The sequence below is a fragment of the Tenrec ecaudatus genome, chromosome 2 (genome assembly GCF_050624435.1).
Source record: "Tenrec ecaudatus isolate mTenEca1 chromosome 2, mTenEca1.hap1, whole genome shotgun sequence".
NCBI classification, from domain to species: Eukaryota; Metazoa; Chordata; class Mammalia; order Afrosoricida; family Tenrecidae; genus Tenrec; species Tenrec ecaudatus.
Genome location: NC_134531.1, coordinates 254,075,275 through 254,088,324, shown reverse-complemented (window position 1 = coordinate 254,088,324; position 13,050 = coordinate 254,075,275). Strand labels below are relative to the sequence as shown.

Genomic DNA, 13,050 nt, shown 5'->3' with positions numbered 1-13,050 from the left:
GGGGATTAACAACATATTTTAGCTCTCAGACTCTGGAGCCAGATTGCTGAGCTTCAAAACCTAGCTCTGCCATTTACACACTGTGCGTCTCTGGCAAGTCATTTACACTCCCTGGGTTTCATACTTTATATCTGTAAAATTGAGCTAATAATTCGTTTCACCACAAAAGTTGTGAAAATTAAATGAGTTAACACGTGCAAAGCACTCAGAAGAGTCTCTGGTATGTGAAAGAAGTGGGAGAACGTTATTGACGATCACATTTATGCCTAGCAGGGCTGTCAGCTCAGTGGTGGACTGCTAGCTGAAACGTAGCTGCTCAAAGGCACCGTGAGGGAGAATCATAAGGCTGCCTGCTGCTGGAACGCTTCACAGCCACTGAAACCCCATGGAGGGTTGCCGTGATTCAGAACAAGCCCGATGCCAATAGTCTGGGGGTTGGGTTTTGTTTTTGAATCAATTTAAATATGCTCTATACAAAGCATATTCTTTATAAAGTAAACAAAAACAAAAGCCACATTCAATTACACACCATAGATCCAGTTTAATTTGTTTTTTCACATGCACGGTGCACATTCCAAGTCATGAGAATTCTCTGCTGTGTTTTGTTCAGTACTATCTAATAGTAATTAAACTATTAGTTCTTGAAAACCAATTATTTATTCCATAACTGTTGGAAAAGCCAATAGTCATAAGTCAAATAATTTCAAAACTTACACTTTTAATTTGATTACTATCATTATACTTTCTAAATTAAGATGAAATAAGAAATCAAGACGGTCACTCTGAAACTACATACGCTATTAAAATTTTGCAACACAGTGTGTGTCTTGAAGTGAAAATGATTCTAACATGAAACATCTTTGGGAGAAACGTTGATTGTCAATAAGGCACTTTGAGCACAGGAGAAATCTCTTTGTCCATATGGTAATTTCTAGTAGGAAGAAGGACACTACTGAGTTTTACTGAAGCTAATTGATGCACACTGTATCCCCCTGATCTCTGGAACTGGCAGGAAGATGTTTCATTTCTTTAGCCTCGGACATGTCATTGACTAAAAAATCTGGGTTAAGAATACTACTATGTTTACACATGTGGATGGAACACACATACATGCTTCTATTCTGAATTACACAGTCACACTTTTTGTTCCTCTAATTATTCCTCATCTATGTGACCAGTAGTAAATATATCACTCTTCTTCACTTCTCCGGGTGTCATAGTGAATGTTCTCTAAGTTCTTGCACATCCAGGCAATATTCTACATGTTCTCTAGAGTTTCCAAAGCTGCAGACCACCTCACCTGTCTCCCTCGGGGCAACTGAACAATTTCAATCACCAACCTTGTGGTCAGCAGTCAAACACACTAGCACCACCAGGGATAAGTCAACCTACATATGATAATAGCAATTAACTGCTCTGGAATGATGCTATCAATAATTTACTATGATCCATGTTCTAGTGTCCAAAAAGTGGCAGATAACTATCTTTCTAGTATTCTCTGTTATCAGTCATGATCCATTTGATCTCAGCAATGATATATTTTTTATATGTGTTCTGTCTGGCATTCCATTCAAACAAAAGAAAAAGAAAAAAAATAAGTACCTACTCTGTGCCTAGCTCTAGGCAACAGACAGGACTTGGAAAGGTGACTTATGCACAAGTTCTGACCAAACACCTAAAGAAAATCTGATATAAATTAAAGGTAACATAATTAATTCAGAAATAATAGCTCAATACCCCCACTTTAACACTTGGTAGAAAAACTATACAGAACTTCAGCTAGTGTATTAACTAACACGTAAAAGACACTATTCCCAACAATAGAATATCCATTATCTTTCAGTGCATATGGAAATTCCCCAGGGTATAGTATAGACTAGGCCATAAAACAAACCTCAATAAATTTAAAGGAATAGGAATAATAGATGTATGCCCTATTAACACAATGATAAAACCTAGAAATCAATCATGAGAAAATTTGGAAAATCACAAATATTGAGAATTAAACACACACCTAAAATTCTAATGACTCAAAAGTAGTCCTAAGAGTTATCATGAAATACTTCAATCAAGACACATGTCAAAAGTTGTGGAATGTAGCTAAAATAGTTTTCGGATGAAAATGTTAGCTGAAACCATTCACTCTTTTAAAAGTTCTCAAATTTATAACTTATCCTTCTTCCTCAAGACACTAGGGGGTGAAAGAAAGAATAAAGAACAAACGAAACCTGAATCAAGCAGAAAGAAGGAAATTATAATAATAAGAGCATAAATGAATAAAATAGGCAACACCCAAAATCAATATAACTAAAAACTAGGTATTGGTGAAAAGATCAACAAAATTTTCAAAACTTTAGTTTGACCCCCCCCCCAAAAAAAAAGAAGAGTCTCAAATTCTGGAATCACGAATGGAAGAAGAGGCATCATGACAAACTTTACAGAAATTATTTGTAATGGGGTTAGAGTAATAAAGAAATATTCCGAGCAACTGCTCTAAAAGAAATTATGTATATAACTTAGGTGAAATGGGAAAAGTCCTAAAATCAGAGGCCATGGAAATGAAATTTTAAAAAAGAATAAAAAGCTGAATATAGCTGTAAACAATAAGATGATTGAATAAGTAATGAAAATTCCCCACAATGAAAAGGCCCAGCACAGAGGTCTTAAACTCTGAGTTCTACCAAATATTTAAAGAGGGATTAGTACCACTTTTCAAAATCTCTTCCCAAAAAATTGAAATAGAGGAACTGGTTGTTGACTCGTTTGATGAGGCCAATATTAACCTGATGCAAGAGCTATACAAGTATATCACAAATACATAGAACCATAAACCAATATCTATTTAATATGGGTTTTAAAATCCTAAACAAGGTACAAGAAAACTGAATACGCACACTATTAAAAATTACTTACCATTGCTTCTGTGGACTGAGTAGAGTTCCACAAGCAATTATATATTGAAGTTCTCATATCTTATTTATAAAATTACCTGGTTTAAAAATGAAGTCTTTCTCTGAAAAAAATGGAAAAGGATAGAAGGGAGATTATAAAAGACTTACCAAGCGTTTTAGATGGTTAAACATCGGCTGTTTGGGGAAAATGAGTCATTTGCTTGATAACTTACTTCTACTTCCCTTTGTACCATACATCCACAAAGTCAGATCTAGCGCCCGGAAGCGTACATCATATAGGTTGCTATTGTGACGTACAATGGACTTGATTCTGGCTCATAGTGACACCGTTTGTCAAATCAGAACTGCTCTATTTAAGAACTTCCCCAGCTATGTGCATCATGTGTCTGTTTACCCAAGCTTGAAACCCTGGTTTCTGCATAATTCACCCGCTCTTCACCTAAAGAATATTAAGTTCTGCGGATTCTATTTAAAAATCTAGTGCCTCTGCCCAAATTCTCCATTCTTTGTTTCCTGCTTAATCTATTGCAAGGCTTTTTATTTTATTTACTGGTTCCTTTGCTCCTACTGTTGCCTTAAAGTAGCCCTGGTGGCACTGTGGCCTGCATGTTGGTCGGCTATCAGACTTGGAGCGCACGGTTCTGCCCTGTGCTGTAGAGCCTCTATGAGTTAGAATGGACTCCAAGGTGGTACGTTTGGTTTCATTTTTATGATTATAATTAACATCTTCCATCAAAAAATAAACCTTGAGCTGATTTTTGAACAATAAGTGAGTCATTATGTACATCGTTAAATGCCTCCAATCAAACCAGACTCACGATCACGGAGCCAATTCCAACGGACCGCGGCTACATAGAACACAGCAGAACTGCCCCTGTAGATGTCTGAGTCTGCAGCTCTTTACAGGAATAGAAAGACTCATCTTTCTCCCACAGAGGGGTTGGTGGTTTAGAACTGCTAACCTTGCAGTTAGCAGCACAACAAGTAACCCACTATGCCACGAGGGATTTTTAAGGAAGATAATAGGTGCAAAGAAAACAATTATCTATAGTGCAATAGTCAAGCAAGAGGAAAACAAAGGATAATTTCGGCAGGGGCAAAGATTTTCTTAAAGGAATCAGCATAATTGAATACCCTATGGACTAACCGGACTTGGATTGAGTGGAAATCCAGGATCACAAGAGGGTTTCAAGGCAGACATAACTGATGTTTTGACTAAGAGATGAAAATCCAAGAAAAATGTTCAGAATTAGGATTTGAAATCACTAAGGATGAGATCTGTGCAGGACATGAACTGATAATCAGTTCAATAGTTTAAGAGAAAATTGATTCTCCGATGTAGGTGCTTATCTTGTGAATAAAAATCAATGACTTTAATATGTTATAATTGTTCAAATTTGTCACTAATATTCTTAGAATGCCGGATAAAGATAAGAAAATTATTTCATTATTATCAAAACCACTTGAGATTTGTAGTTCATTTAGCATTGCATCACGTCTCATCCCTTCCCTGTAGCCCCTCTGTAGGGAGATTATTCCATGGTCTACAGATGGGCTTTGGATCTCAGCTCCAGCCCCATGTTCTCAACAATATGTTTTCGCTGTTATGTGTCAGCTGATGCATATTACCTGGTCCCTATGATTCTTCATGATCACACTTGCAGTGTGTATCTTCCATGTGGACTTGTTGCTTCAATGCTGAATGGCGACTTGTGTAACTTCAAGCCTTTAAGACCCCAGACGCTATATCTTTTAATAGCCAGGCATCACCCGCCTTCTTTACCACATTTGCTTATGCACACGTTTTGTCTTCAGCGATTGTGTTGGGAGGGTGAACATCTCAGACTGACGATTGGTTAGAGCAAAGTGTTCTTGTATTGAGGGAGGGTATGAACAGAGGTCCAAAATCCATCCCCTACCTCAGTGTATTACCATATACGTATATGCACATGGGCCAATACCTCTATTTTTGTGGGTTAATGTATTTACATAAGTACCTTGCTTTGCTCCCTTGGTCCTTCTTCTGTTTCCTTCCTCCTGCTACACTGTCCCTTTCCCCTTATTTCTCCCTCTTGGTACCTCCTCTTAGCTAGTTTGCTGTTGCTCCAACCACCCACCCCACCCCCGCCTCGGATCCCTGTCTCCTCCTTGTTATTGACTCCAACACCCCAGTTGCCCAGTTGTTGCCTTAATTTGCTTTTGGATTTTGATATTACTGACTGCATATTCTTTATTAGAAAGCCAATACAAAATGTTACATCTCCTGTGAACTCATTGAAGAAAATGTTAAAATGCTATATTCTTCATTCTTAAATCTCCCTGAGTCTGAAGGGGAAAAATTTTTACTTTCACTGGTAAAATGCTTTTGCCAAGATTTCTCAAACATGCTTAAAGAGTACTTGCCTTTTGTTTTATTCAACAACAAGACAAGAAAATTATGATCATATAATTTCTCCAGACCCAATATTTTCCCCATAAATATTGGGAAACTAGGATTTCAGAATTATTCTTTCATCGGTAGTCCTCAAAAGTCTCAATGAATGAAAATAGTTATTCTTCTAGAAATCAGAAAATAATGATATGAGATGATGAAATTTATTATTTCTAGAATATAAGAAAGTAACTTCTTAGATGATCTTTTGTTCCAAAACAGTGAAAACACCCATTACCATAGCTGGGCCGTGTAAGAAGGCAATTTTGAGAAACTTACATTGTGTGACTTTGGAAGTATACTCTGGCATCCCCTACACTCAAACTGTTGAGACTCTCAAACAGACCTGGTGATTTGAAGACTTGCCTGGCATTCAATGATGCTGGCATTGAACACTGGCTTCCGTACAATGCAAATGTCAATGTGAGCACAGGAAATTGGAGTAGCTGGCGGAAGCATTTTGAAATTTAAAAAGGAGAATTAAGGGTCCCTGGTGCAGCAATGGTTACATGCTCAAAGGTCAGCAACTCAACCCCATCAACCTCAGGAGAGAGACTCCGCAGTAGAAAACCTGGCCATGTGCACTCTTGATTGCAGCCTGGGAAACCCTGTGGGACAACTGTACTCTGTCCCACAGCGTTGCTTTGAGTTGGAATCTTTGGCAAAGAGCAACAAAAGGAGGAGGAATGATGGTCAAATATATTTGAGCAAAAATTTCAGTATACAATTTTAAATATTAAAAGAAGATGAATACGTGTTATTGATATATAACCACATATTTTAAAATAGCAATTGATTTGTCATCATTCTCCTCACACTTCTCTATTATATTGTTCATAAGATATAATCATGGACTATAAAGTTGTTTGTAAGCTTCACCAGGTAAGTTCTCTATAGAAAACCACTAGGAAACAAATTACAGGTTAGATGCCGACAATATTTTAAAAAAGCAATACCGCTTTCCAAAAGCAGCAGCTCTCATTTGGTGCTACTGTACAAAAGACAACAAAGATGAAGAGCTCAGGGGTGAAACTTATAATTCACAAGAAACCAAGGGAGGCTTCATTTGATTCGGTGTAATCCTTAATGAGAAAATGAAACGGCGCTGATGAATTTTCAAATTGAATAAAGTATCTCCCAAGGAGTTATAGATAGAACTTCTAGTTTCAAAGTACTTTGTATTCATATAGATTACAATCATGCTGAAATCCTCCAGTGATTCATTCTTAGGTATTGTGAAATCAAATAGGGGGTGGGGGAGAAGGGGTTTGAAGCACTTACTATGCTCAGCTCTTGGGGGAAACTTGAGAATTCATTAGGATTCAATGGGGTACAATAGATCTATGGGAATATAGGGCATTTTGTTGTCAAACCAGGCATAACATATACTAATGCAGACTTTATTGATGTGATGAGAGCGCAGCAACGGCATATGTACTGCAGGGGGCGCTCAAGGAATAGGAGCAATAATAAAAGCAATAATGTCAACTAGTGGAGCGGTGACCCCCGAGTAAAGACAAGGGCCATCAGTGGAGAGGATTGACTAACAATATGAGACTTAGATTTTAGCTAAGAGGCACCTGTAGCGCAATTTTTTTTTAAGAGTCTAGGGCTTGAGGTGGATGCCTAGGGAGCCCTGATGCTACATACAATGTGCTGTGAACCACTTGATCGGTAATTCGAAACCAACATCAGCTCCATGGGAGAAATATTAGGCTTCCGACCCACCAAAGGTTATAAAAGTCTGAGAAACCCACAGGGCGGTCTCTGTGAATCAGCATTGGCTCCATGGCAATCAGTTTTGCTTTGGGGTTTTTGTTGTTTGTAGATTGCCTACTCCTGCCACTGAGTAGCTGTTTGACTTCCGACTAAGAGCTCCACTCTATGTCCCTCGATGCCCTTAGCTCTGTAATGGAGATCATGACAATATGTATGCAATCAATACAAGTGAAGGAGGAACTCACTAAGGATTACTACTTTGTATTCTAATAAAACTGACGTTAAGGGGGAGAGAAATGGTAAGAAAACAAATGAAAACCTTAAACGTACCTTGACCTTTGTCAGCAATGGTGAAGATAAGTTGGAAAGGTTTGAGACTACAGGGAGAAAAAGTCAAAGTCATTGCAATAACACAACTGTGTTTCTTTAATATCCATAACTCACCATCATGTAAGCTTAATAATAGCCTTTGAACTTTGATATTTATGAACAGTGGTGACCGCTCTTTTCCCTGCCCTTCGTAACCAATTGTTTGCAATCAGTCAAAAGTGCGTACCTGGAAATTATCTGACCCTGGTGTCCAAAAATAGGTTTAATGAGAAACTCAGTTTTAAAACACGGATTTTATAGAACACTTCACTGTCATGCTGACAGTCCATTGACCTCAATATTTTCCGATAAGATTCTTTATTCATATTTGGATTAAATCAATGACTTTGAGAGTCATTACAGAATATAACTTAATATCCACCAAAAATAAAAAACTTCTTTGGGATCTAATTCTCTGCATGATAAATTGGGAGCTTTACTACTACATTTACCTTTAGTACATCCTTCTTAAAAATCTAGCATTTGCAGGCATTGAACTAATTTGTTATGCTAACCCTTTTTAATTCACACGATTTTGAGCTCATAAATGAGACATACATTGCAGGATGAGATCTAATATTTTCATTATTGCTGAAATAAGTTCATAAGCAAAAAATGTTGTATATATTGTAGGTTGAATTGCTTACAATACCTATGAAAAGCAAATAATATACAGGTAAAAAAGTAAATGTGTCATACATTCATATTTCTGGTAAATACTATTTTCCTTCATCTAAAATGAGCTAATCTTTTAAACTTGGGCAATTGGGCAAAGCAAATGTATTCTCTTGGAAACAAATCAAAGTTATTTGTGTCAAATATCTTACCTAATAGTGGTGTATTGGAAACTGTAACAATTGCAATAGATATAATAAAAAAAAGAAATGAAAGATTTTTAGCTGCTGCACTGGAATACAAAATCAGAGTTACTTATTTTTCATGTGCTGCCATCATTGATCTGTTGATCTTATATATGTCCAATAAAGAAATGGTCAGGAACGATTACAATTCCCACCAACTTTGTAGCACTCATCAATCTGTAATAAGCTTTCAGTTTAAAATGCCTTAAAAAGAGACAATAGCAAAAGGTTTATTATAACTTAAAGATATTTTATAAATTTTTCATTTCTGATTTTCCTTATAGATATTACAGAAATCCCCAGTCAAATGTAGTTCAGTCAATGTCCAACAGTCCTGTAGGAGAAATTGCAACCGAATTGCCAAAGCAGCTACAGCGAGTGCATGAACCCTAGTATCAGCTTGCTGATTTTCTCTTAAGAAAATTCTAGAGGAAAAAGAGAAATTCTAAATAAGTGATCCCAGGACTTTAGAAAAAAATAAATACTTAATCCTTTGTAATTCCTATTGTAATGCATGTTTCTTTTATGAACTCAGAAAAAGAGCACCATAAAGAGGTGGAAAGATGCCTATGTATATGTAGTTGCATAGAGGCAGATTGGAAAGTGAAGTTACTATTAATAAAAAAATAATAATTTAGCTGACACAGCTGGAAATCTCTAATGGCTGCACCTATGTCTGTCATTGCTCTAAGTCTGTGCGTTCTCTTGCTCCGTTCGCAGGCAGACCAGTGATGATCGTGGTGGAATATATGGAGAATGGATCCCTTGACTCCTTTTTGCGGGTGAGGTGTTCTTTTGTGGTGCTACTTAAATGAGCTATTTTGAGTTCTAGATTTAAATCATTTCTCATAAATTAATTTTTCCATAATTTTTATGCATGAATTTTTTCTGGGGAAAACAGAAGCATTTTCTCAAGAATGCATTTCTGACAGGGGATACAATAGAATGTTACTGATGGGCATGGGAGGGAGAGAAAGTAGACTTAATATAATTGCTTTATCCTATAAATTCGATTGATATATATATATTTCAAATGATATCCTCATGAAGAAATTAGTTGAAACTCAGTAGCCTCACAAAAGTTAATCATGTTCTCTCATTTTAACTGTTTAATGGAATGTTTTGTGCATTTTCACATATTGCCTCACCCCTTATATTGTTATGTATTCACCAAGAGTAACTCAAGTTTATATAAAACACTATCTAGCCACGTTGTCCTTCTTACATTAATCTGGCTAACTAATCAGAAAATAAAAGGAGAATAAATTAAATCTCTTCCAGTACTGACTTGTATTAGAACCAAAATGTGAAAGCTATTCTTGTTAAAAGTAACATCCTTAGAAGTATGACATATTGCGAATCATTTGTTTTACATAGGACAAAATAACAAAACTGAGAAGGATGTAAGAAATTATATTTCAAAGTGTGTCCATAATAACTTTAACAAATAAAAAGCCACCCAGTGCTTCAGAAACATATATTTATATGAAAAATGAAGAGCCTAGCTAGTGTTAAAAGATTTCATCCCCAGCCAAAATCATATAGTTGAATTTCATTGTGTCGCTAATGCATATCTGCCTGAAGAGAATAACTGGTTCCCTTGCTACAAAAAGGGCTGGAATTCTGTCATTTGGAACGTGTCGTGCAATTCTCCTGCCTATTCAATTGAAAACATAGTGTCAAGTAATTTTTTTTAATTTACTCCAGATTTGGCTCCATGTTGTTTGGAAAAGTTCTGGATGCATCTCAGTCTCTTTTCTTGCTTTCATTTCCATCTATTTTGCTTGATGCCATGCCCTCTTCTTCCAAACACCCTCGGTGTTGTAAGTGTTGATATATTTTCACTGTGAAAGGATTAGATATCTAGGCTTGATGCTAGAAGCTGAGTTCAGCATAATCTTCTGGTTATTATAAAGCAATGCAATTCACAGACAGCATACTCTCAACCAGATGTGCTCTATAAGACAAAATGAGATTCAGTGGTGGTTGGGGACATGAACTGTTTGTTCTTTCTGTAGCTATTCTCCGTGTTTTGTTTATGGCTTGCATTCATTGCTCCTGTAAGTTCACTCATTTTTTTTAGAATATTTTATCAGGACCACCTATGGTACCTGAAATGCATATATACTGATGCCTTCCATTATATTTATTCATAGAAAGCATTTTTATCAAAATGACTCATTAGCTAATGATACTTGCATACGTTTGTTTGTATCAACTGTGCCCTAGAGCAGACTATAATGGCAAATTGTATCGCAGAGACTCAATCTAAACTGCATGTGAAAATTATATCAAATGAATGCCTGGAGCAAATTTAGAGGAAAATGTTAGCTTCAGATATACGTTGGGCCCCAAGGAATCATTTATTGCTGTGGATGTGGTGGTTAGGCACCTGGAGTCCCCTTTTCCTCACAGCACCCAATGTGCACCAGGACACAACGCTGCCTGGTCCTACACTACTCTCACAAGTGTCGCTGTGCTTGAGCCCACAGGTGAAGCCATTGTGTCAATCAACCTTGTTGAGTCTTACTCTCTTTCACCAACCCTCCACTTAACTAAGCATGCTGTCTTCTTCCAGGCATGGAGGCTTTGCTAGCAACTATGTGAAACTGTGTCTTACCATCCTTACTTCTAAGGAACATTCTAGCTGTACTTCTTCCAAGACAGATGTACTCCTTCTTCTGGCCGTCCATTTAGTATAGTCGATACTGTGTGTCATCATAATTCAAAGTCACCAATTCTTCTTCAGTCTTTCTTATTCATTGCAGGCACATGAGATGATTAAATATGCATTGGCTTGGGGTCAAGTACACCTTAGTCTTCAAAGTGCTGCCTTTGCTTTTTAATAATTTAAAGATGCCTTTTGCAGTTTTACCCGATGCAATATGCTGTTTGATGCATATTTTACCCGATGCAATATGCTTTTGCTTCCATGGGCATTGATTGGGCCAAAGCAAAATGAATTCATAGATAAATTCAACTTTTCCCCCTTTATCATGATGTTGCTTATGGGTATAGTTGTGAGGATTTTGTGGGTCTTGATGGGGTATAATCCATACTGTTTTCGTCTCTGATTTTCAACAGTAAGGGCTTCAAATCTTCACTTTCTGCATATCATAGGTTGTCAATAAGTCTTTCTCTAATCCTGATCCCACTCTTCTTCATGCAATCTAACTTCTCAGACTGTTTTCTTACCATATAGATTGAATAAGTAAAGAGTACAACTTTTATGCACACCTTTCCTAATATTAAACGTAGTATCTCCTTATTCTGTTTTTTATGACTGACTTTTGGTCTACACACATGTGGTAGTTATATAATCTGTTGTCAATTTGAGAGTTAAGAGTGAACGGCTCAAGGTTAGCCTGTCAATCAGGTCGCAGCTTGATGACCTCATTTGGAGGCACTAAGGAGATAAATAGCTCTCTGGAGTCAGGACACAGGCTCACTCCCTTCAAGACATTACTGACGATGAGCCTCATGGAACTACACTGATGATGCTAGAGCCCTGGAGCTGGAGGAACCACATGGAGACTCCTGCCAACACTGAGATGCTTACACCATCACTGGATCCACAAGATCTTCCACTCATTGACCTGTAATCTTCCTGCATTCAGTGTCATTGCATGTGTTTCATGAGTCTAAAGAGGACATTATAGGGTGGTGTCAGACATATGGGCTAATACTGGACTTATGGACTTGATCTGGACTGGGCTGGGATGTTTTCTCAATATTCAACTGCTCTTGTGTATAAAGCTCTTTTTTATACACATATTTGAGTGCCTCTGGATTTGGTTCTCTAGTCAACCCAGACTAACATAGCACCTGTTCCAGTGAGCACAATTAAGTGCTTCAGAATCCCCATTCACTGTAATATTATCCATAAATTTTATTATTCACACACTCTAAGACTATGGTAAACATCCTTCTGGTATTTTCCACTTTAAACCCAAATCCATTTGATATCCCTTGTTTATGTCCCCTTAATAATCCAACTTGAATTTCCGGCAGCCCTCCGCCAATGTACTGCTGCAATTATTTTTAATGTCTTCAACAAAATATTACTTGCATGTGATATTGCTTGACAATATCCACATTCAATTGGGTCACCTTTCAATAGGTTTGGGCACAAATAATAATCTCCACCTGTCAACCAGGGCACAGTAAAGCACCAACACACAATACTCCTCTGGTTCCTTGAGGCTTCCTCACCACCCTGCTTTCATGACCCCAGTACTGTCTTTCATTGCTAGCTAGACCAGAGCATGTGCGCAGGTACAGATAAGAGATGAGAGACACATGGAATCCGGGAATGGGAGTAGCGATACCAGAAGGGTAGGGGGAAGGTGTGGAGAGGAGGGGAGGAAGAGGGAATCAATCTTAATGATCAACACATAACCACACACACACCCCTCCAGGGGGACGGACAACAGAAACCATGGGGAAGGGAGATAGCAGTTGGGTAAGATATGAAAATAATAATTTATTATTTATGAAGGGGTCACGAGAGCAGGGTGGATAAAAGAGGAGCTGATATCAAGGGCTCAATAGAAAGTAAATGTCTAGAAAATAATGATAACAACCTATGTACAAATATTCCCGATACAATTGATGTATAGATTGTTAAAAGGGCAGTAAGAGCCCCCAATAAAATAATTCTTTAATTTAAAAAAATTTACGAATCTCTTCCTGTGTTTGCCAGTAGCCATCTTTACATTTTCTCAGTAAGCACCAATGAGTGAGTGTGTTCTGCATTGCA

At 37.4% G+C, this 13,050-nt stretch overlaps 1 protein-coding gene across 1 annotated transcript in view; it reads left to right on the top strand.

Annotated features, from left to right (window-relative positions):
- The window catches only part of EPHA6 (EPH receptor A6), a 1,136,602-nt gene that overhangs the window by 943,170 nt on the left and 180,382 nt on the right, over positions 1–13,050 (top strand). The window contains 1 exon segment of the mRNA XM_075543438.1: positions 9,012–9,073. Coding sequence (XP_075399553.1) covers positions 9,012–9,073 — 62 coding nt within the window.